We start from the raw sequence: 26,494 nt of genomic DNA on the forward strand, positions 1-26,494 counted from the left end.
ACCGAACCCAACAACATATAAACAAGACCACACACCACAATCAAGTGGGATTCATCCCAAAGTCACAAGAATGATTCAACTTATTCAAATCAAACAATGTAATGTAAAAAGAAAAGTCAAAAACCACATGATTATCTCAATAGATGCAAAAAAAGCATTTGACAAAATCCAACATCCATTTATGATAAAAACTCTTTTCAGAGAACATACCTTAACATAATAAAAGCCATTCATGACAAACCCACAGCCAATATAATATTCAACAGAGAAAAGGTGAAAGCTTTCCTGCTAAAATCTGGACGAAGACAAGGATGCCCACTCTTACCACTTTTATTCAACATAGTATTGGAAGTCCTAGTCACAGCGATCAGAGAAACAGAAGAAATAAAAGGTATTCAAATTGGAAGAGAAAAGGTACAATTTTCAAGCTATATAGATGGCACAATACTATATATAGAAAACTCTAAGGACTCCACACAAAAACTACTCAACCTGATCAATGAATTCAGTAAATTAGCAGGATATAAGATTAACATTCAGAAATCGGTTGCATTTCTGTATTCTAACAATGAAATATTAGAAAAGGAATATAAAAATACAATACCTTTTAAAATTGCACCCCCAAAAAAACAAATACCCGGGAATAAACCTGACCAAGGATGTGAAAGACTTACATGCTGAGAACCATAAAACGTTAATCAAGGAAATTAATGAGGATTCTAAGAAATGAGAAGATATTCCATGCTCCTTGACTAGAAGAATAAATATTGTTAAAATGGTCATATTACCCAAAGCAATCTATAGATTCAATGCAGTCCCTATCAAATTACCCAGGACATTTTTCATAGAACTAGAACAATCCAAATATTTATATGGAAACATAAAAGACCTAGAATTGCCAAAGCAATCCTGAGGAACAAAAACCAAGCAGGAGGCATAACTCTCCCAGACGTCAGACAATATCACAAAGCTACAGTAATCAAGACAGTGTGGTACTGGTACAAAAACAGACATACAGACCAGTGGCACAGAAGAGAGAACCCAGAAAGAAACCCAGACACCTACGGTCAGTTAATCTTTGACAAAGGAGGCAAGAATATAAAATGGGAAAAAGATACCCTCTTTAGCAAGTGCTGCTGGGAAAACCAGACAGCTGCATGTCAAGCAATGAAACTAGAACACACCCTCACACCAAGCACGAAAATAAACTCAAAAGGGCTTAAAGACTTAAACATAAAACAAGACACCATCAAACTCCTAGAAGAGAACGTAGGCAAAACAGTCTCTGACATAAACCATACGAATGTTTTCTTAGGTTAGTTTCCCAAGGCAATAAAAATAAAAACAAAAATAAATCAGTGGGACCTAATCAAACTTGAAAGTTGTGCACAGCAAAGGAAACCATAAAAAAAAAAACAAAAACAAAAAGACAACCTACAGAATGGGAGAAAATAGTTGCAAACGATGCAACTGACACAGGCTTAATCTTCAAAATACACCAACTCATACAACTCAACAAAAAAACAACTCAAAACATGGACAGAAGACCTAAACAGACATTTCTCCAAAGAAGACATATAGATGACCAGCAGGCACATGAAACGATGCTCAGCATCACTAATTATTAGAGGAATGCAAATTAAAACTACAATGAGGTGCCACCTTACACCAGTCAGAATGGCCATCATTAGTAAGTGTACAAATAACAAATGCTGGAGAGGGTGTAAAAAAAAAAAAAAAAAAAAAGGGAATCCTTCTACACAGTTGGTGGGAATGTAAACTGGTACAACCACTATGGAAAACAGTATGGAGGTACCTGAGAAAACTAAATACAGAACTACCATATGATCCAGCAATCTTACTTCTGGGCATATATCCAGACAAAACTTCAATTGAAAAAGATACATGCACCCCTATGTTCACTGCAGTATTCACAACAGCCAAGACATGGAAACAACCTAAATGTCCATCGACAGACAAATAGATTAAGAAGATGTGGTACACACACAAACAATGGAATACTACTCAGCCATAAAAAAGTATAAAAGTAATATTTGCAGCAACATAGATGGAACTAGAGATTCTCATACTAAGTCAGTCAGAAATAGAAAGATAAATACTGCATGATATCATTTATATCTGGAATCTAAAATAGGCACAGATGATCCTATCTACACAACAGAACAAACTCATGGACATAGAGAACAGACCTATAGCTGCCAAGAGAGAGAGAGGTGGGAGGGAGTAGGATGGACTGCAAGTTTGGGTTAGTAGATGCAACCTACTGCATTTGGAGTGGATAAGCAATGAGGTTCTACTGTATAGCACAGGGAACTATATCCAATACCTTGAGATAGAACATAATGGAAGGATGTATTCATATATATGTATGACTGTATTGCCATAGGGCAGAAATTGGCACAGCACTGTACATAAACTATAGGTTTTTTTAAAAAAAAAGAACAAAAGAAAAAAGAAAATAAAAAACTGTTTAAAAAATTTCTAGGAGTTCCCATTGTGGCTCAGCATAGTGTTTGTAAGGATGCAGATTTGATTCCTGCCCTAGCTCAGCGGGTTAAGGATCTGGCATTCCTGCAACCTGCAGCATAGGTCGCAGATGCAGTTCATATTCGGTGTTGCCATGACTGTGGTAATATAGGCTTGCACTACAGCTCCAATTTAACCCCTAGCCCAGGAACTTCCATATGACATAGGTGCAGCTGTAAAAAGAAAAAAAAAAATGTTGTAAATAATTTGACACCTGCTAATGTAAAAGATGGACATAGCCTTTGACCTAGCAATTCCACTCCTAGATTTAGTAAATTCTTGCACATGTGCACAAAAAGATACCTCCTAAGATGTTCACAGCAACCTTTTTTATAATAGCAAAAAAGAGGAAACAACCTCAAAGTCCATCCACAAGAGAACAGACAATAAGCTGTAGGAAAATCATATACTGGAACATTATTCAATATTGAAAATGAATCAAGTATAACCGCACGTACCACATAAATAATCTCCAATATAATGATGAACAATGTAATAAAATACAAACAGTATCATTCCATTTAAGTAAAATTCAAAAACATGAAAAACTATGTTCTTTAGATATCATACACATCTGTAATAAAGTAAAGCAAATGAAAGATAAACACTGCAATTAAGGTAGCAGGGTGGTGGGGCTAGATGATTAGTGGAAGGGAGAAGAAAGAATAGAAAGCAGCACACAGAAATTCAAGACTATTAGGAGCTCCCATTGCGGCTCAGTGGTTAGTGAATCCAACTAGGAACCATTGAGGTTGCAGGTTGGATCCCTGGCCTTGCTCAGGAGTTAAGGATCCGGCATTGCTGTGAGCTGTGGTGTAGATCACAGACACAACTCAGATCCCGCGTTGCTGTGGCTCTGGCGTAGGCTGGTGGCTACAGCTCCGATTTGACCCCTAGCGTGAGAACCTCCATATGCCACAGGTGTGGCCCTAAAAAAGACAAAAAGACCAAAAAAAGAAAAAAAGAAATTCAGGAGTATTAATAATATTCTATTTCTCAAGCTGGGTGGTAATTATAATAGTGTTCACTGTATTTATTCATTACACTTTGCATTTTCCATACGTAATTTTATATGAAACTTCACAATAAATCTTTCTTCAAGTTTCTAAATATTTCTGCAATTTTAAACTCAAAGTATTTTTTTTACTTGTTCAATTAAGGCATTCCTTGCTTCTGTTGTCTCCTTCAGCAATTGAGGATCGCTCACTTCCAAGAGGGGTTTTCTCTCAAAGTTTTTTCCATCATCTGAATTGAGATTCCAAAGAAGTTTTTCTTTGTTTACTACATCCACCACTCCTTTGAAAGTTTTGGCTTCACCAATTGGTAACTGTAAGTCCAGAGTGAGAGTAACATTTTATTAAATGATCATCAGATCTCAATAGAACTGCACTGGTAATAAAACTTATCTTTCCCCCACTTCCTCCCAAATGTCTCATAATCTATGTCTATTTTTATTTATATCCTAACTTCTTTGAAAAGGAATCTGAGATACACCTTCAAAAATGTATTCATCACAGTAAAATAAGTTTATGAGGAAATTGAGGAGCTGTTTCTATTAATCAACCAAAAATTAATCAACCAACCTGTAAAAGTAAAGGTTTTGCCTTCAACTTCTCTCTGATGCTTTCAACTGCATAGTTAAAACTGTAGAAAGTAAAATAGTTAAAAATGTTAAGATTCTTAAAACAGGACTTCAGGATGTTCTCTAAAATTATAACCCTTTTTACTGTCCCTAACAGTCACCACTTAACAGTTTTCCACATAACATCTTCTCTAAAATTTTAACATTAATTTCAGATAACAGTGATTGAGTTTCTACCATAATTCTGACACACAAGTAATATTCTGACACAAGTATTTAGAGTTTACATTATTGTGAGCTTCATTTAACTAGAGTTTGAGGTTAAGGTTGAAGGAATTGATTAAGGCCACAGATAATAAACTGGAGTTGGGATTCAAATGCAAGATTCATGATTACAAGTCAGAGATTCTTTCTCCTAACAACTGCATTTGTTATCACACATCGCTATCCACTTTCTTCCAAGAGCCAACCTGACTAATTTTCCTATACTTTTACCTTAGGCATTCTTCATATCATATGCTGTGCTGTTCATTCCCGTGCTAACTTTAGGGCACACATGCCATCTTTGGCACATGGGCTGATTCATACAAACATGCAGTTCATTCTGCTCCCAATGTCTTTCCCTCAGTCATCATTAGTCATCTCCCTCCTCCTTGTCACCGGTGCTATCAATCAGTATAGGCAGAACTTCCATCCACCTCAAGGAACTCCAAACAGAAAAGGTCAGAACCTGAGCCTAGCACACTTTGAAGGCTGCTATGCTTTACTAATCAAAACAAAGGTCCTTTAATCCAGCAGCCCTAGAATTACTGTAGAGAGAGGTATAGAAACACAAAACATACTGTGTGGTTCTAGGAAAGACAGTTTGTTTTCTCATTGCCACTCTCATAGCACACATCAGGATCTCTCTGTATCACATTCCCCGAGATTTCTTTGTATCTTAGTTCTCACCACCTTCCACATTTTCTCCAAATCCTTCATATATTCTTGATACTCTAAATTCTGAATTCTGTTCTCAGAAGAACCTATCCATTTTCAATTACCAGTCTTTAAGTTTGGAGTATTATCACCACATCTCAGCATTACCTCTTTTGCCTATATGCCAGTCTCAAAACATCTGTGTTCTCCTCTCCTGGTGTCCCGTCACTGAGACCAGGTATAGACAATGAGGAGACAAGGAAGAACACTGTTCTCTGAGGCAACTACAGGAAATAATTCTCTACCCTCTACTGTCAGCAATGATGGGGGGGCAATGAAACATTCAGCAATAAAAGGACAGCTCAAAACAGAACCAGGCAATCAGCAAGAATCACTCTGTCAGAATGATTCATCATCTACCAGCTCTCTGTTAACCCCACTCTGTAACTTTACCTAGGAGTTGGCTGCTTGGAAATTTATTTTAAATGGGAATGAATTGGGATTCCATGGAATATGTATACCTTACAAGGAATAGCTATTTATAAATTTAGGTTATAGGAGTTCCCGTCGTGGCTCAGTGGTTAACGAATCTGACTAGGAACCATGAGGTTGCAGGTTCGATCCCTGGCCCTCCTCAGTGGGTTAACGATCTGGCGTTGCTGTGAGCTGTGGTGTAGGTCGCAAACGCGGCTCGGATCCTGCGTTGCTGTGGCTCTAGCGTAGGCTGGTGGCTACAGCTCTGATTGGACCCCTAGCCTGGGAACTTCCATATGCTGCAGGAGTGGCCCTAGAAAAAGCAAAAAAAAAAAAAAAAAAAAAAAAAAAGACAAAAATAAATAAATAAATAAATTTAGGTTATAGTGCATTAAAAGCTCAAATTGTACTCTTACTTTGATAAGCCAAAGAAACACTCTAAATACCTTGCTCCAGTTTTGTCCATCTTGTTTAAAAAACAGATTCGAGGTATCTTGTGTTTATCAGCTTGCCTCCATACTGTGAGAGTTTGTGCCTAAAGCAAAGATCAGGAAAATAAACCACTTACTTGACAAAAGCAACTATGTTACTACACATGGAATAAGCAGACCTAAGAACCTATAACAACATGAAATTGGGTCCTATTCTAAAATAGAATTAGTGCCACTGCATTAGGCCTAGTACCTGTAGGCCCACTCTAATTCTATCAGGTTAAAATAGCTAAGAAAATGATCATGTATGACAGAGGACTGTGCTTCAAACTGAGAATAATACTTTGGGTGAACTCCCTCAGAGAATTAACAACTGAAAAGTACTGGGAGTCACAGAAAAAGGACTTAACCAAAAATTACAGGACCTTGGAGTTCCCGTCGTGGCGCAGTGGTTAACAAATCCAACTAGGAGCCATGAGGTTATGGGTTCGATCCCTGTCCTTGCTCAGTGGGTTGGGGATCCAGCTTTGCCATGAGCTGTGGTGCAGGTCGCAGACGAGGCTCGGATTCCGTGTTGCTGTGGCTGTGGCGTAGGCCAGTGGCTATGGCTCCGATTAAACCCCTAGCCTGGGAATCTCCATATGCCGTGGGAGCTGCCCTAGAAAAGGCAAAAAAAAAAAAAAAAAAAAATTACAGGACCTTTTTGTTTGGTTCCACCTTACTTAGCACATCACATAATACTGAACTCTTCAGTTTTCTGATCTGTGAAATAGAATCTTTCGCCTTAATTCAGACAGCTGTGATGTAAAAATAGGTATGTACTATAAAAATGTTACTATGAAAAAAATTATGTAATTTTATTCTGAATATTTGAATATTCATATAAACTGAAGAGGATTTAAGGGGGAAAAAAAGAAGCCAATACCTGTATTTCTAAGTTGCAATTCTCACATGAGTCTCCATTTGGCTTGGCTTCTTTTAATTCCACTTTCTGTACATGTTAAATATAGTTTGCCCAGGGGAGTCCCCAAAGCCCTCAAGTGGAGCATTAAAAGCCTAATGTGAAGACATTAGTTAAAACAGAAGCCAGTTTGTCATCTATTTTATTAAGTAAAATGTATATAATAAAATACAGTTGACCTTTGAACAACACAGAGGTTGGGGTGCCAAACTCTGCAAAGTCAAAAATCCACTTATAACTTTACAGTTGGCCCTATCTGCAGTTCTGCATCTGTAGATTCAACCAACCATGGATTGTGTAGTTCTGTAGCCCATTAAAGAAAAAAAAAAAAAAATCCATGTATAAGTGGACCCACAATTTCAAACCCATGCTGTTCAATGGTCAATAGTATATAGATTTTAAGTGTATCACTCAACGAATTTTGATATTGTATATATCTGCATAATTACTACTCCAATCAAGAGGCAGAACATACAGAACATGAAAGATTTTTATGTCTCACTCCCCAGAACTACCTGTTTTGATTTCTGTTGCCATAGACTCAATCTGCCTATTCTTAAACGTCATATAAATAGCATGGCTTCTTTCACTCAACATGTTTTTGACATTCATTCATGTTGTTGGGTATACCAGTTCATTCAATTTTATTGCTGAATTCCTTTGTATAAATGTGCCAGTTCCTCTATCCATGTGGGGATGTGCACTTGGGTTGTTTCTAGGCTGGGGCTAGGAATTTAGCTGCTATAAATACTCTGAACAAATCTTTGGTGCACAAGTGTTTTCATTCCCTTGGACAGAGGAGTAGAATTGCTGGGTTAAAGATCAAGTGTATATTTAACTCTATATAAGAAACAGCCACCTACTGTATAGCACTAGGAACTATTAGCTAGTCACTTATGATGGAGCATGATAATGTGAGAAACAGAATATATATATTTATCTATGTGAGACTGGGTCACCTTGCTGTACAGTAAAAAATTGACAGAACCCTGTAAACCAGCTATAATGGAAAAAATAAAAATTATTTAATAAAAAAGAAAAAAGACACTGCCAAATAGTCTTCCAGAGCGGTTATAATATTTTATAGTCCCACGAACAATATACAGGAATTTCAGTTACTCCACACCCTCAACCAAGATTTGCCATCTTTAACTTTAGCCTTTTCAAAAAAAAAAAAAAAAAAAAGAGTTCCTGTGGTGGCGCAGCAGAAACAAATCCAACTAGGAACCGTGAGGTTGAGGGTTCAATCCCTGGCCTTGCTCAGTGGGTTAAGGATCCCTGGCATTGCCCTGAGCTGTGGGGTAGGTCACAGACACGGCTTGGATCTTGCATTGCTATGACTGTGGCATAGGCTGGCAGCAACAGCTCCAATCAGACCCCTAGCCTGGGAACCTCCAAATGCCACAGGTACAGCCCTAAAAAGACAAAAAAATAACTTTAGCTATTCTTGCGGGTATGAAATGGTCTTTCTTTGTAATTTTCATTTCTCTAACGGCCAATGAGACTGAGCTTCATGTGCTTAATGGCCGGCCATTCACATGTCTTTGGTGAAGTAGCCATTCAAGTCCTTTGTCTATTTTTTAATTGGGTTGCTAGTTTTTATTATTGATATGCAGTTCTTCATATAGTCTGGATTTAAGTCCTTAGGCATACTCATATGCTGTGACAATAAAACAATGACATTCTTTTTTTTTTTTTTTTTTTTGCTATTTCTAGGGCCACACCCGTGACATATGGAGGTTCCCAGGCTAGGGGTCAAATCGGAGCCGCAGCTGCAGGCCTACACCAGAACCACAGCAAAGCGGGATCCCAGCCGCATCTGCAACCTACACCACAGCTCATGGCAACGCCAGATCGTAAAACCCACTGAGCAAGGGCAGGGATAGAACCCGCAACCTCATGGTTCCTAGTCAGATTCGTTAACCACTGCACCATGACGGGAACTCCCAAAACAATGACATTCTTTACATAATCAAGTGTTACTGCACTCTAGAAGTTTAACATTCATATAATATTTTATCTAACATTACAATTTTTTCATAGCTTAAGCTTGCCTTTTTTTCCCCTTTAATTGCAAATACATAATTTTGAAGGGGCCAATGAATCATTTTTCTTTGTTTTACGCTTGTGTATTCTCAAAGAAATCGTCACCTACCTCCTCTCAAGACCGTGAAAATATCTTTCCCATAGAAGGTACGTAAATTTAGCTTAACACCATCATCCACCTCAAACTAATTCATGTGTATGTATGGCGGGGGGGGGATATATTATAAATTTCACAAGAACAAAACATATTAAAAAATAAAACTCCCATCATCCCACTTGTTAGCTAAAAGCTCACCTACTGTTTTAGCAAATAAAAGCCTCCTGCTTCACAAATTCAGAAACTTCCTATTTGAACATATTTCAGTCTTATAGATAATTCAATCTGTCTGAATGACTGTGTCAAATTTATGTCAAGAAATTATAATGACAGGAAGGATACAACCATTAGGAAGTGAAATGACTCAAAGGAACAGAAATAATAGTATATAGTCAACCTCAGACATCAGTGTCAGGCTTTCTATCAAGCAATTGTCATTGTCAGGGGTCCTCAGGTGGGGCTTTCAGTAACTGTATTATTTCCCCTCCAACTTTTCATTTTGAAAAACTTCAAATCTACAAAAAAGGTGAAAGAATAGTACAGTAAATATCTATGTACTCTTCACCTAGATTCACCAAATATTAATATTTGTCACACTTGCCATTTCTCACTCCCTGTAAACACATGCATATGCACACATCATGTGTGTGGCAGCTGTGAAAACGTGCCATTTGGAACTACATGAAGAGCAATGATCAACTGATGGCTACAACTGTTACTCTTCCAGATCTACCATCTTGTTCTCTCAAGGCCCAGCTTCTTGGGGGCTGTTTCTAGCTAATGACTGAGCTCAGCAGAAGTACTAACCTAGGTGTGTTTCCACAAGACATGGGTTTTTCTAACATGTAACTTTGGCTTGAGGACTCCCCATGAATAGAGCCAAACCCGTTTTTAACTGTGCTGCAGCCTGAGATGATTCCTGCCCAATCCCCCCCTCGCTCCCCTCCTCCTTCACAGGTGTCAGCCGGCCCTGTGGTCTGAACACTCCCTCCCACTTCGCTCTTTTCTCCCTTATTCTTCACAGTCTTTTCTCCCCAATAAATCCCTTATACATCTAATCCCATCTTAGCATCTACTGCTCAAAGTACCCAAACTAATACCATGCATGTGTGGGTGGATGGGTGCTGAACCATGAGAGCAAGTTGCAGATACCATGGCTTCAATCTTAAGCACTTCAGCACACATTTCTAAGAATAAGAATATTTTCCAACAAAATCAATTACAGAGACTATGTTCAGAAAAATCTGACAATACTTTAATGTAATAATACAGTCCATACTTAAATTTCTGATTTTTTCCAATGAAGTTCTTTTAATATTTTCCTTTTGATCCAGGATTTAGATGAAGAGAATGTTACATTTAATTTTCCTATCTTTTTAGAATCCTTTCATCTACAACAATTCTCCAGCTTCCCTCCAACCTCAATTATTCATTTTCATTACATTACCACATTTCTTTCAATTTCTAAAAAGTCTTGGCTAGCTGTTTTGCAGGACGTCTTTCAACTTAGATCTATTTGTTTTCTCCTGGTTTGGATCAAATATTTTTGCCAGGGAGTTCCCGTCATGGCGCAGTGGTTAACGAATCTGACTAGGAACCAGGAAGTTGCGGGTTCGATCCCTGGCCTTGGGTTAAGGATCCGGCATTGCCGTGAGCTGTGGTGTAGGTCGCACACGCGGCTTGGATTCCGAGTTGCTGTGGCTCTGGCGTAGACCGGTGGCTACAGCTCCGATTAGACCCCTAGCCTGGGAACGTCCATATGCCGTGGGAGTGGCCCTAGAAATGGCAAAAAGACAAAAAAAATTTTTGCCAGGAATACAACATATGTGACGTTGTACCCTTCTTAGTGCATCATTATCAAGAGGCCCATGGTGTCCACTTGTCCCATTTGGGGGGATTTTGATTTTGATCACCTAATTAAGTATCCTTTTAGCAATTTAAAGATTAGGAGAACTAATGTGGGTTCTATATTCACTATAGAGTCAATCCTCAGATTACATGACAAACAAGGTATCAGCTAATAACTGACCCTAGTTGCAATAATTTATTATAAACTCATTCTCAGGGGAGTTCCCATCGTGGCTGAGCAGAAACCAATCTGACTAGCATCCATGAGGACACAGGTTCGATCCCTGGATCTGCTCAGTGGGTTAAGGATCCGGCACTGCCATGAGCTGTGGTGTAGGTCTCAGATGCAGCTTGGATCTGGCGTTGCTGTGGTGTGGTGTAGGCCAGCAGCTACAGCTCCAATTCCACTCCTAGCCTGGGAACCTCCACATGCCGCTGGTACAGCCCTAGAAAGACAAAATAAACAAATAAATAGAATAAAATAAAAATAAACTCATTCTCAGGATTTATTCAAGGAGCTTTAATATTAAGTCTTAGGAGAAATTTCTTCAAGGGTCACTCACATTTCTGCATGTTTTGTTAGAAAAGGCACTGACCGTTCTGGACTATCCTTTCAAAGACGTTTGTATAGTGAAGAGAGACAGGGTCTCCCTCCAGAGTAAAAAGTAGGCTGGCTTACAGTACTGGAAGATGCTTCCCTCCAGAGCAAAGAGCAGGCATGCTTACTGCTCATTATACAATACCTGCTTTCTTTAAGCACAGAGTTCCAGCTGCATGTACAGCTGGTACCTGACCTCCCTCTTGTAACTCTATGGGAATTAGGGCTTGGGGAACCAACACAAGTAAATGCTGAGACTTCAGATATTGCTATTGCAATGACTAAGAAAAGTCCTTTGTCTCTGACTCAGGAATCTCAAGTCCTCTGTCAGAATCCATAAAACTATGGCACACTAACTTCCTGGCTTGAAAGTAAGATGAAATCTCAGGCTCTTCACAGTTCTCAAAACTAGTGTTCATATTTCCTATAGGAAAGCAAACTTTACTTTCCTATTATATGTGAAGAATCTCATATGCAGTATATATAGGTCATAGCTCAACATTCAATTCCAAGTCCCTTTAACCATAATTTGATTTATAAGAACTTACCAAATAAAAGGTTATGATTAAACCAATCTGATATATTCTATTTTTTAAAAAATTATGTTGTTCTATCTTCACTTTACTTGGGCACTATTTTTTACCTCTACACCAGCAGAGGCATCAAACACAGCCACTGCACCATCCAACACTCTTAGGCAGCGCTCAACCTCCAAAGTAAAGTCCACATGACCTAAGAAAAAGATGAGAAATACATCACTTAAAATCTTTAAACCACCACCACATGATCCAGGAGAGCCCACACTTGGGTATGTACCCAAAACAATTCAACAGAAGATCTCAAAGAGATATTTCCACCCCCATATTCATAACTGCACTATTCACAACAGCCAAGAGGTAGAAGTAACCCAAATATCCATCAATGGATGACTGGTATACACACAACATTTTTTATGTATACAAAATGTGGGGAATTCCAGTCACAGCTCAGAGGAAATGAATTCTGATTAGCATCCATGAGGACGCGGGTTTGATCCCTGGCCTCGCTCAGAGGGTTAAAGGATCTGGCGTTGCCCTAAGCTGTGATGTAAGTTGAAGACACAGCTCAGATCTGGCGTTGCTATGGTTGTGGCGTGGGCCGGCAGCTACAGCTCCGATTGGACCCCTAGCCGGGGAAATTCCAGATGCTGGAAGTGCAGCCCTAAAAAAGCAAACACGAACACATACACAAACAAAAAAACCAAAATGTGTTGTATATGTGCAAAGAAAAACTAAAGAAGAAGGAAAAAGGAAGGAAACCCTATCATGTGCTACAACATGGATGAATCTTAAACTGTTAAGTGAAAAAAGACAGTCGCAAGAGGACAAACTGTATGCTGCTTCTTAAAAGAGGTATCTAATGTAGTGAATATTATAGATCTAGAAAGTAAAATAATGGTTACCAGGGGTTGAGGGAAGGGACTAAGAAGTCATTGTTTAACAGGTATAGAGTTTCAGTTCTGCAAAATGATAAGTTCTAGAGATCTATTTCACGATAATCTAAGTGTATTTAACACTACTGAACTACACACTTAAAAACGGTTAAGACAGTGAATTTCATGATCTATAGTTTGGGTTTTTTCAACCATTAAAAAACACACAAAAACATACACAAACAAAAACCTCAAAGAATACAGCACCTCTGCATGGCTAAAACAGAACCATACCTGGTGTATCAATTAGATTGATTCTATACCCCTTCCAATCGAATGTAACAGCAGCTGATTGAATAGTTATGCCTCGTTCTCGCTCTTGAGCCATGAAATCTGTCACTGTATCTCCGTCATCAACATCTAACCAAGAAAAAGATGATGTAGTTAGGCTTAGTAGCAAGGGTATTTTATCGGTATTTGATATCTATCCAACAAAGTTTAATTTGCTTAAGAAAAGCTGTTCATTGGAATTCCCGTGGTGGCTCAGTGGTTAACCAACCCAACTAGTATCCATGAGGATGCAGGTTCGATCCCTGGCCTTTCTCAGTGGGTTAAGGATCCCTGGCATTGCCCTGAGCTGTGGGGTAGGTCACAGATGCAGCTCAGGTCCCAAATTGCTGTGGCTCTGGTATAGGCCAGCGGATATAGCTCTGATTCGACCCCGAGCCTGGGAACTCCATGTGTGGTGGGTGAGGCCCTAAAAAAACAACAACAAAAAAATTTTAAATATGTATATATATATTTGGTTTAATATTTAGATCCCTTAAATCTTTCTCTAAATAAATCAACATTCTAGAAAAAGCTATTTTTAGCAGGAGTAATTTTTCCATAAAAACAATTTTTCTGCAAAAACTAAGATTAATTTAACTATTTTAATTTTACTGAAACATACTTTTTTCATTTTTTTCCTAGTTTAACTTTATCTGACATTCCTCACACCTGATCCCTTGACAGGAGGCAGAGTAGTGTGATCAAAGAGTATAAACAGGAGTTCCAGTTGTGGTGCAGCAGAAATGAACCCAACTAGGAATCATGAGGTTTCGGGTTCAATCCCTGGCCTCACTCAGTGGCTTAAAGATCTGACATTGCTGTGAGCTGTGGTGTAGGCGTGGCTCAGATCCTGTGTTGCTGTACCTGCGGTATAGGCCAGCAGCTACAGCTCCGACTGGACCCCTAGCCTGGGAACCTCCATATGCCATGGGAGTTTGGCCCTAAAAAGCAAAAAAATAAAATAAAAAAATAAAAGAGTACAGACAGACCAAATTTAAACCCCAACTTTATCACTTACTTCTTTATGATCTTGAACAAGTTACTTAACCTAGTATGGAAAATAAGGCTAATAAAGCCAGTCTTGCTGGGTTGTTAGAAGAATGAAATGACTAGAAAGATCAAGATGGCAGAGGAACAAGATGTGGTGTTCACCTTCTCCCACAAAAACATCAAAATAAAAAAAAAAATGTACATGTAGAACAATTTGCACTTATTAGCAACTGAATGCTGACAGAAGACCTTAAACCTCCAAAAAGGGCAAGAAACCACCCATATAACTAGGTAAAACAAAAGGAAAAAAGAGAGAGAGAGAGAAGGGAATCAGGATGGGACTAGCACTCCTGAGAGGGAATCGTCAAAGAGGAAAGGAACCTAGATCCTGGGAAGCCTCCTGACATGGAGATCAGCACAGATGGGGTGATTGCAAAACCCCAGAAAAAAGCACAGCACCTGCGCTGAGGAGGGCAAAGCAGAAAGAGAGTTCCACAGACCACTGGGCCACTGCCCCCAGACACCACAGCCTGAAACACTCAGGTGGGAGCTGGGCACTGATACTCAGGCTACAGAGGTCAGTTCTGGAAAGAGGACTAGGGCCAGTGGTGTGGAGACAGCCTGGGGAGCTAGGGAGTGGTGTGCCACAGGCTGGGGATTGAGTACCACAGTTGAGGGAACCAGGAAGAAGGTCTGGGGCTGCAGGAGAGGCAAGGTGCCATTGATGGGGAGGGCAAGAGGAGGAGGGGTGGACCATCATAGGAATATCTTTTCCTGCATGTGCAAACTCTTGGAAGGTGGGGCTACAGGCAGCAAGGCACCTCTTGCATGGGTTACAGGTGGTGGCACATCCTGTGTGGGATAAGCACAAGAGGACTCCTCTTTTTAAGAGAATTTTTTGTTTTGTTTTGTTTTTTTGCCTTTTTTCTAGGGTTGCTTCCACGGCATATGGAGATTCCCAGGCTAGGGGTCAAAACGGAGCCAGAGCCACCGGCCTATGCCACAGCCACAACAATGAGGGATCCAAGCCACATCTGCAACCTACACCACAGCTCACGGCAACGCCAGATCCTTAACCCACTGAGCAAGGCCAGGGATGGAACCGCAACCTCATGGTCCCTAGTCAGATAAGTTAACCACTGAACCACAACGGGAACTCCAACAGGACTTCTCTTGCATGGTCTACAGGCGGTGGGAGCAAGATCAGTCATCTCAGACTCCAGAGGTGGGTGTGGCCCACAACCAAGGGAACAGGAACCACCTACAGCCAGAGTCACCTCAGAGATCAGCATAAAGAAGGGCACTGCAACCAAGTACCACCTGTTGTTGCTCTCACTCCTCTAGGAACACACAGGCCTTGCCACTGCCCCTGCCAAATGCTCCAAATGCTGCCTTCATCTGCCTGAGGGTCAGCGCCACCTCCAAGGGCCCTGCAACTAGGAGCAGCCTGAGCCACTTTCCCATGGGTCCTTGCCACTGTGAAGGGCCCAGCAACCAGGCACTAGCTATTAGCCCTACCCACTGCCTCCATCTCCCTGGAAGCACTTCAGCACCCTAAAAACAAATAGTAAGCCCTCACAAAATACCCAGAGGTACTCTCACATTTAAATAGCCCTCCAATATTGCAGTAGTTGGTTTCCCTAAACTCACAGAATAAGAAAAATACATAAGCAAAATGAAGAAGCTCGTAACCATTAAATAACAGGAGAATTAACCTGAAGGAGCCAACAACGAAACAGACCTCTGCAGTCTAACAGATACCAAGTTCAAAAAGGAGATAGTGGAGTTTCCATTGTGGCTCACTGGAAACACATGTGACTAGTATCCATGAGGTCGGAGGCTCAACCAACCAGTGGGTTAAGGATCTGGTGTTGCCTTGAGCTGTGGTGTAGGTCACAGACGCAGCTAGGATCTGGTGTTGCTGTGGCTGCTGTGTGGGTCAGTGGCTGCAGCTTCAATTTGACCCCTAGCTTGGGAATCTCCATATGCTGTGGGTACAGCCCTAAGACAAATTTAAAAAAGAAAAAGAAAAAGAAAAAGAAAAAGAGAAAGAAAGAAAGAAAGAAAGAAAGAAAGAAAGAAAGAAAGAAAGAAAGAAAAAGAAAACCAAATGAAAGACCAGGAAAGCAATATAAGAGATCTATGGGATAATATAAAGCAGGCCAATATACATATAATAGGGATTTCAGCAGGAGAAGGAAAAGAAAAGGGAATTGAAAATATATTTGAAGAAATTACGGCTGAAAACATTCCAAATCTAAAGGAAAGACACATCAAGATACAGGAAGCAAAAAGGGTCCCAAATAAGTTGAACTCAAACAGGCCCACACCAAGACATATTATAATAAAAACGGCAAAAGTTAAAAGAGAGGTTTCTAAAGACTGCAAGAAATAAAAAAAGACTTAACTATAAGGGTACTCCCATAAGGCCAGCAGCTGATTTCTCTACAGAAACACTACAAACCAGAAGACAGTGGCAAAATATATTTAAAGTTCTAAAAGGGAAAAATTTGAAGCCTAGAATACTCTAGCCAGTAAGAATATAATTTAAAGTAGAAGGAGAAATAAAGAATTTCTCTAACAAACAAAAACTAAAGAATATAGCAATTCTAAACCCATTCTAAAAGAAATACTGAAAGGGCTCCTCTAAATAAAAAAGAAGAAACAGGATTGACAAAATCACTACTGGAAAGTAATTACTTAAGCCAGCATAAAGATTTAAAAGAAAAAAGAAAAATCTACTGTAAAAGCAACAATAAACACAAGGAAGGGCAAAAGGATAAACACAAAGATGTTAAAAAGGACATCACAAATCATAAAATGTGGAAAAGGACAGTCAGGAAATCTGGACTCTTTTTTTTTTAGAATGGGTGTGAGCCTGTTTGACTATCAAGCTAAAGCAAGCAGGTATGGGAAGGGGTTAACATACTGGAAATTCAGGGCAACCATAAAACCAAACCAAACATACATTCACAAAAACTAAAAAGGTGAGGACACAAGTGTATCACCCAACAACAAAAAGAAATGGAACAAAGGAGAAACAGAATCAATTGGAAACAAGGTTTAAAATGGCAATAAATATATAATTATGAATAATTACCTTAAATGTCAATGGATTGGATGCTCCAATCAAAAGATAGAGTGGCAGACTGGATTTTTAAAAAAAGAGCATATAATATGCTGCCTAAAAGAGGCTCACCTTAGGACAAAGGACACCTAAATTGAAAGTGAGGGAATGGAAAAAGGTATTTCATGCTAATGGAAAAGATGGGAAAGGAGGAGTTGCAATACTCACATCAGACAAAATAGACTTTAAAATGAAGGCCTTAAAGAAAGACAAAGAAGGACACCATTTAATGATAGAAGGATCCATTCAAAAAGAGGATATTATACTTGTCAATATATATGCCTTTAAAATAGGCGCACCCAAATACATACAGCAAATACTAACAGATATAAAAGTAGAAATTGATGGGAATACAGTAATAGTAGGAGACTTTAACACCTCACTCACATCAATGGACAGATCCTCTAGACAGAAAATTAATAAGACAATGGAGATCCTAAATGACACAATGGAAAAGTTAAACTGACATTTTCAGTACATTACGTCCAAAAAAATCAGAATATAATTTCTTTAAGTGCACGTGGAACATTCTCAAGGACTGGCCACATACTAGGGCACAAAACTAACCTCAACAAATTTAAGAGTACAGAATTATTTCTGGTAACTTCTTTCACCACAATGGCATGAAACTAGAAATCAACCACAGGAAAAGAAATGAGAAGAAACTGACTACATGGAGACTAGGCAACATGCTACTAAAAAACCAATGGGTCAATAAGGAAATCAAAAGAGACATTAAAAAATACCTCAAGACAAATGATAAGGGAAACAGAACCATTAAAAAATCTATGGGATGCCCCAAAAGCAGTTCTTAGAGGAAAGTTCATAGAGATACAGGCCTTCCTCAGAAAAGAAGAAAAATCTGAAATCAATAACTTAACCTAAGACCTAAAAGAATTGGAAAAAGAACAAAACCTAAAGTCAGCAGAAGGAAGGAAATTATAAGATAAGAAACAATAAATCAGAGATTTAAAAAAAATTAAAAAAACGAAAGATAGGTCTTTGAAAGGGTAAACAAAATTAACCAACCTCTGGCCAGACTCACCAAGAAGAGGAAAGAATTCAAATAAACAAAATAAGAAATGAAAAAGGAGAAATCTCAACAGATATTGCAGAAATAAAAAACAAAAAACAAAACTATTAGAGACTACTAGGAACAATTACATGTCAACACATTTGACAACCTAGAAGAAATGGACAACTTCACAGGCCGCCAAAACTGAATTTAGAAGAAACACATCAACTGAACCGACTGATCACTAGAAATGAAATTGAGTATGTGATAAAAACATTCCCTACAAACAAAAGGCCAGGACCAGATGGCTTCGCAGGCAAATTCTACCCAACACACAAAGAACTTACACCAATCCTTCTTAAATTTTTCCAATAGGTTGAAGAAGGAATACTTCCAAAGACATTCTATAAAGTTACCGTCATTCATACCAAAACCAGACAAAGACACTACCAAAAAGGAAAATTATAGGCCAGTATCTTTGATGAATATAGATACAAAAATTCTCAACATTGTAACCAACCAAATCCAACAACATATAAAAAAAGATCATACACCAAGGACCAAGTGGCATTCATCTCAAGTTCACAAAGATGGTTCAACATATGTAAATCAATGTCATACATCACATTAATGAAAGAAAAGCCAAAAACCATATGGTCATCTGAAAAGATGCAGAAAAGCATTTGACAAAATCTAATATTCATTCATGATAAAAACTCTTACCAAAGTGGCTACAGCGGGACTATACATTGACATAAGAAAAGCCATTTAGGACAAACCCACAGCCAATATAATACTCAAAGGGAAAAAGCTGAAAGCCTTCCCACTAATATCTGGAACAAGACAAGGATGCCCACTCTCACCACTTTTATTCAACATAGTGTTGGAAGTCCTAGCCACAGCAATCAGACAAATAGAAATAAAAGATGTCCAAATTGGAAGGGAAGAGGTAAAACTGTCACTCTGTGCAGATGACATCATACTATATATATAGAAAACCCTAAGGACTCCACACAAAAACTACTCAACCTGATGGATGAATTCAGCAAGTAGCAAGATAAAAAGTTAACATTTAGAAACCTTGCATTTCTGTATGGGAACAATGAAATACTACGAAAGGAATATAAAAATACAATACCTTTTAAAATTGCATGCAAAAATACTAAATACCTAGGAATAAACCTGAATGAGGAGGTGAAAGACTTATATGCTGAAAACCGTAATATAAAACATTAATCAAGGAAATTAATGAGGATTCAAAGAAATGTAAAGATATTCAAGTTCCTTGATTGGAAGAATTAGTATCATTAAAATGGCCATACTACCCAAAGCAATCTACAGATTCAACGCAATCTCTATCAAATTACCCGTGACATTTTTTAAAGAACTAGAACAAGCAATCCAAAAATTTATATGGAACCATAAAAGACCCAGAATTGACAAAGCAATCTTGAGGGACAAAAAACAAGCAGGAGGCATAACTTTCCCAGACTTCAGACAATATTACAAAGCTACAGTAATCAAGACAATGTGGTACTGGTACAAGACTGGGGGAGTCCCTTTGTGGCTCAGCAGTTGATGAACCTCCCTAGGAGCCATGAGGATGTGGGTTCGATCCCTGGCCTCGCTCAGTGGGTTAAGGATCCAGCATTGCTGTGAGCTGTGGTGTAGGTTGCAGACACAGCTTGAATCCCATGTTGCTGTGGCTGTGGTGTAGGCCGGCAGCTGTAGCTCCAATTCAACCCCTAGCCTGGGAACTTCCATACGCTGTGGGTATGGCCCTAAAGGGAAAAAAAAAAAAAAAAAAGACTGTCACTGGTACAAAAACAAACATACTGTAGCCCAGATAGTTTTGTGAGTCTGAATGTTTACTTGAACCTAAAAAGACTCTTTGATGAGTATTGCAACTACCTTATGTTGTGGTTTAGATTTCAGTGCCTCCATGCCACACCTGAGATCTTCTAGATTGATTTTTTTTTTCCCCTTTTCTGGCTGCACCTGCAGCATATGAAGTTCTTGGGCTAGGGAATGAATTCAACCCCATCTATAACCTACGTGACAGGTGCTGCAACACTGGATCCTTAACCCACCACGCCGGGCAGAGGATCAAACCAGCAACCCCAGAGACAAGTGGGGACTTGTGTAACATTAACTCGGTGTACCACAGTGGGAACTCCTAAGTTGACTTCATTTTTTTCTGGCCACGCCCACAGCATGTACAAGTTCTCAGGCCAGGAATCAAACGTGCACCATAGCAGCAACCCCAGCCACTGCAGTGACAGTGCCAGATCCTTAATCCATTGAGCCACATGGGTACTCCCTAGGTTGACTTCTTAATCAAATTATCTTCCAATATTTTCTCTAATGAAGCAGTGGGGTAGGGAGAGGAGGAATCATTCTAACCTCCCAGTGATCTTGTGTATCCAGAATAATACAGTATTCTTTCTGTGGTGGTAGTTTTGCCTGCATCAATATGAGCCATAATTCCAATATTACGGATTCTGTTTAAAAGAGGAAAAGATGACATATATTACATTGTGAACATTACTAAAATTATAAAACCAAAATATCTGTTGTGCAAATTTCAAAGTTGGTTACTATTTCAATAGTTTATAAAATAGTGTAAAAACTGGAAAAATGAAAAACCTCACTATCACATTAGTCTAACAAAACAGCTAAGTTACAAAAGAACTAACTACAATTTTGTGAATATCTTGTATTTATATCCATGAAAAATGTGCTGTTGCTAAATTAAAAATGTTTAGCACTCAATTGATACAAAAAAATAGCTTTTAAGATATATACCAACACCTATTTATAGTTAATTAGCTAGAACTGAAGGTTACAGAAATTAGAGCATTCACTAAATGCTGAACTAAGCCTTTGTGAGAAAGCTCTTACTTTTCATGGAAGCCTCTAGAAAAGACAGTATCAGTGACAGTACTTACTTAGTAATAGGAGGACTGATGATGGAATGAAGGGACTTGACATCATTTCCTATTATACCTAATGGAAAAAGTGTTAAACTGTGAAATTTAAAGAAATTTTCCATTAATTTACAAACAAAAGAAATTAAAATAATTTTAAGCAAATAGTGTAATTCCAATTAAGGTAAAATTCAAGCTAAATGAAACTCATTTACCTAAAACTTATTTTCTTGCAATCTCTAAATAATAGGCTGTGGATGGCAATAATACAAGGTAAAGTTTTTAAACATTCATTTCTAGATAGTCTTAGATATAGATAGATTTACCCCAATCTCTGCCATGTTCTACAATTATATAATAACTAAATAGAATTATAAAAGTGGAATTAATGTTTATAACAAGAATCTTAAGATCTTGAACCAAAATGAAAAAAAATTTTTTTTTTTTTGTCTTTTTGCTATTTCTTGGGCCGCTCCTGCGGCATATGGAGGTTCCCAGGCTAGGGGTCGAATTGGAGCTGTAGCCACCGGCCTACCCAGAGCCACAGCAACGCGGATCCAAGCCGCGTCTGCGACCTACACCACAGCTCACGGCAACACCGGATCGTTAACCCACTGAGCAAGGGCAGGGACCGAACCCGCAACCTCATGGTTCCTAGTCGGATTCATTAACCACTGCACCACGACGGGAACTCTGAAAAAAAAATTTTAAAGAGCACAGTCCGGGGGAGTTCCCGTCATGGCTCAGTGAAAGTGAAACTGACTAGCATCCATGAGGTTGCAGTTTCGATCCCTGGCCTCACTCAGCTCAGTGGGTTAAGGATCTGGTGCTGCCATGAGCTGTGGTGTAGGTTGTAGACTCGGCTCAGATCTGGCATTGCCGTCACTGTAGCATAGGCTGGCAGCTACCGCTCTGATTCGACCCCTAGCCTGGGAACCTCCACACGCAGCAGGTGCAGCCCTAAAAAAAACACACACAAAAATAAGAAAATAAATAAAAAGCATAGTCCTATAATTCTACATCATCAAGCCTTGAAGAGCTAACAGTGATACTCATATCAGCTGATAATGTTTCTGTACAACTTGGAACCTACCTTCCCTCAGGAATTCTAAGGATGCAACACCTTTAAAAATAGCCTGGGAGGGCATTCCCGTTGTGGCGTAGTGGAAACAAATCCGACTAGGAACCATGTGGTTGCAGGTTTGATCCCTGGCCTCGCCCAGTGGGTTAAGGATCTGGCGTTGCTGTGAGCTGTGGTGTAGGCTGCAGATGCGGCTTGGATCTGGTGTGGCTGTGGCTGTGGCACAGGCCAGCAGCTACAGCTCCAATTGGACCCCTAACCTCTATAAGCCTCGGGTGCGGCCCTTAGTATAAAAACCAGAAATGAACGAGGAAAATCAACATTTTACAAGAGCAGTCTACAAGTAGACTCACCTGCTATAAACTTTTGAGCCAGCTACTCAAGCCGTTTACCCTTCCCTTTCTTTCATTCATGGGGATGACTAGCAGGTGAGGAGCTTAAGTCTCCTGGTATCACCTCCTAGCATCAGAATACTCCAACTCCTAATAATCTCAAGGAAATAGCTAAGAAACAAAACAGAGCCACTACTTTCAAAATGTTTGGAGACCTCTAACAAGGGAGATGCTTGCAAATGAGAGAGGGATAGAGAGGGAGAAAGAGAGAAAGGCTAAGAAACAAAACAGAGCCACTACTTTCAAAATGTTTGGAGACCTCTAACAAGGGAGATGCTTGCAAATGAGAGAGGGATAGAGAGGGAGAAAGAGAGAAAGGAGAAAGCAAGCAATCAGTTTATGTAAACGAGAAAAAGCTAACATGTGTACCTGGTAGGGAACTATAATTTCTTCCATGAGGCAGATGTAGCTTTAATCTTCTTAGATTTGCTCTTATTTTAGAGCAACACACATTCTAGTGAGGGGAAAAAGAAACTTGATATTAAATTTATTTTACCATGACTTATTACTATAGTTTTAACATCATAATTATGTTTTGTCAGAGGACAAAATAATTTCAATCTCTATAAAGTAGTCTCAACTTAATAACTCCAATTCTTTTAACAAGCATGACACAAAATTATACTATGAGAATGCTGATTTGCTCTTTTGAGCTGACCTTAGATGATGGCTCTCTTAGACCTACAGCATTAGCATTATAAGAATCTTATCTGGAGTTCCCGTTGTGGCGCAGTGGTTAACGAATCCGACTAGGAACCATGAGGTTGCAGGTTCGGTCCCTGCCCTTGCTCAGTGGGTTAAGGATCCGGCGTTGCCCTGAGCTGTGTGTAGGTTGCAGACGCGGCTCGGATCCTGCGTTGCTGTGGCTCTGGTGTAGGCTGGTGGCTACAGCTCCGATTCAACCCCTAGCCTGGGAACCTCCATATGCTGCGGGAGCGGCCCAAGAAATAGCAACAACAACAAAAGACAAAAAGACAAAAAGACAAAAAAAAAAAAGAATCTTATCTGAAAGACAAGTTCTCAGGACCTGTTCCAGACAAGAGAATCAGAAACTCTAGGGATAGGGTCGAATAATCTTTTTTTAACAAGCATCCCCAGGTGATTCTGATAGCTGCAGTTTGAGAATCACGACCCTCAAGTTTCCAGAGAGTCAGGAGGTTAAATAAGGTCACTCATCCTGGATACTCCTGGGTTCTCCCTTAAAGCTGTTAAGAGCTGGTGGGGGTCATGAACTCTGAAACCATTAGGTGTTTTCACTTAGATTTATAACAGAGGCTACACATTAGAATCAACTGGAAAGCTTTTTGTAAAAACATTTGGGAAACGAGAGTAAGGGGGATATTGGAGGAACTAGGAACCAACTGTTTTTTTTTTTTTTTTTGGCCATGCCTGCAGCATGCAGAAGTTCCCAGGCCAGGGATCGAACCCTCGCCACAGCACCGACCCCAGCTGGTGCTGTGACAAAGCTAATCCTTAACCCACTGCACCACAGAAGAACTCCAGAATTAGCATTTTTATAAGTTTCCTAGGTATCTTCTCCTAATGTTCCCACATAGAGGTTGAACATTCTCCATCAATTTGTCCCTAGACCACTAGAGACACATTTAATGGCTGCCAATACACTTGGAACTGTTGAGTAAGTGTATGTCATGATTTGGGGCTGCCACCATCTTTCTTTCATTAAGTCACTGAATGTCTAACCATGTCTTCTCTATTACCTCTATATGAGCTACTGAAGTCTCTAGCAATAAAACATTCGTATCCTAAGTACAGTTTTAAGAGTAGAGACACAAACTATCTAAATTTTCACTTCATAATGACCAGGGTAAGACAGTATCATCTGTCACAGGGAGTGTAGTCTGAAAGCATCACAAATGAAAACACTGAAGAAAAAGTGTGTAACTCCTTGGGCCACTAATGGAATAGAGTCTCAAAATGCTGCACAGGTGATTCTAAAGCAGCAAAATGAATTTACAGACTAATAAAGGATAAGGCATATTTGATTATAGGTTCTTCCATACTCCCCATTAAGAAACGGCTGATATACTAGTATATGAGATATACAAGGCCTTCAGGGAAGTCAGGCAACTGACGCTGCTGAAGTACAATTAATTTTACAAGAAAAGCTTACGTCAATGTGCAAGCTGGATATTTTCTTATGATTCACTGCAAATATTCTCAGGTTGGACATCTTGGCCCTCTCAACTGTTATTCTCTGAAAAAGAAATATAAAAAATATTAAAAAATAAAGAAATATAAGAAATATAAAAACTTATAAAACTAAGTTTATGTATTGCATAAACTTTTGTAAAGCACATGCAATACATATGGTAAAAATGCATTACTTTTTTAAAGTATTTTTAGCTATCAAAAGGTCAATGCATTATTCAGAAAATGTAAACAAACTAAACATGAGAAATATGGTTCTCAAGCTTAAAATGTCCCATATTATCTCAACATCCTTTAATTAAGATATGAATACATTGTAGAAAAAGATATATTGAAATTACAAAAATACAGCATACGAACAAAAGCGCATTTTTAAGTAAAAATTTAAAAGAGAAATAAGTATAGAAAGGTAAGCATCTACATGTTAACTTGGTAATTTTTCATTCGTAGTACAACTTTTGGTTTATCTGTATATACTGTTTTTTCTATCATGATGAAAAAATAAAATCACGTAAAAAATACACAACAACAAGTCCTCTTCTATGATCTTAGCATCGGGCACATTTAGTTTAAAGACATTTATTCTTCAGACAATATTACAAGGCCACAGTAATCAAAATAGTGTGGAACTGGTACAAAAACAGTCATATAGACCAATGGAACAGAACAGAGAGCCCAGAAATAAACCCAGACACCTATGGTCAATTAATCTTTGACAAAGGAGGCAAGAATATAAAATGGGGGGAAAAAAAGTCTCTTTACCAAGTCATGCTGGGAAAACTGGACAGCTGCCTGTCAAGCAATGAAACTAGAACACACCCTCACACCATGCACAAAAATAAACTCAAAGTGGCTTAAAGACTTAGACATAAGGCAAGACACTATTTCTTCATACACTTCAACCAAAAACAAATAAGTAACACATTACAGAAGCAGATGTAAGCTGGTTTCTATTAAGGCAGACATTAAAAAGACTTGTAAAACTGTAAAGCAATGTAAAACACCCTTAAAACTAAATCATTTTTTAAAATGTAGGCAGTTTTCATAAAACTGTATTACTTACATTAATATTTGATACATTATTTTTAATGAACTACTAAAACATTTAACCTGATGTGTGGCTCATCAGGTTAAGGACCCAACCCATTTTTTCTGAGGATGTGGTTTCAGTCCTTGACCTCACTCAGGGGGGTAAGCACTCAGCATTGCCCAAGCTGAGGAGCAGGTCAGATGCACCTGGGATCCTATGTTGCTGCATTACAGGGCTCAGCTGCAGCTCTGATCAGACCTGATTAGCCCCGTGGCTCAGGAACTGCCATATGCCACAGGTGCAGCTGTTAAAAATTTTTTTTAATTAAAATGTTTTAATTTCCAATATTTGAACGTTGATTATAACCCACATAAACAAAACTGAAGTTCTAAATCTTTTTTTTTTTTTTTTTTTTTTTTTTTTGTCTTTTTGCCATTTCTTGGGCTGCTCCCGTGGCATATGGAGGTTCCCAGGCTAGGGGTCGAATCGGAGCTGTAGCCACTGGCCTACACCAGAGCCA

General features: G+C 39.0%; 1 protein-coding gene across 3 annotated transcripts in view; it reads right to left on the reverse strand.

Annotated features, from left to right (window-relative positions):
- Window positions 1–26,494, reverse strand: part of GFM2 (G elongation factor mitochondrial 2) — a 73,379-nt gene that overhangs the window by 43,831 nt on the left and 3,054 nt on the right. For 2 of the 3 annotated variants that reach the window (XR_001307056.2, XM_013994896.2), the window contains exons 2-10: window positions 24,907–24,990; window positions 23,145–23,229; window positions 21,324–21,381; window positions 20,779–20,876; window positions 13,208–13,333; window positions 12,146–12,234; window positions 5,968–6,056; window positions 4,131–4,191; window positions 3,695–3,874 (exon numbers count right to left, since the gene is read on the reverse strand). Coding sequence is in view for 2 of the 3 variants with exons in the window: in XM_013994896.2 (XP_013850350.1) it covers window positions 3,695–3,874; window positions 4,131–4,191; window positions 5,968–6,056; window positions 12,146–12,234; window positions 13,208–13,333; window positions 20,779–20,876; window positions 21,324–21,381; window positions 23,145–23,229; window positions 24,907–24,966 (846 nt within the window). In the remaining variant the exon portion in view is untranslated. The remainder of the gene's footprint in view (window positions 1–3,694; window positions 3,875–4,130; window positions 4,192–5,967; window positions 6,057–12,145; window positions 12,235–13,207; window positions 13,334–20,778; window positions 20,877–21,323; window positions 21,382–23,144; window positions 23,230–24,906; window positions 24,991–26,494) is intronic. The other variant, XM_021084448.1, reaches the window with a different exon arrangement.

Source organism: Sus scrofa, chromosome 2, assembly GCF_000003025.6.
Source record: "Sus scrofa isolate TJ Tabasco breed Duroc chromosome 2, Sscrofa11.1, whole genome shotgun sequence".
NCBI classification, from domain to species: Eukaryota; Metazoa; Chordata; class Mammalia; order Artiodactyla; family Suidae; genus Sus; species Sus scrofa.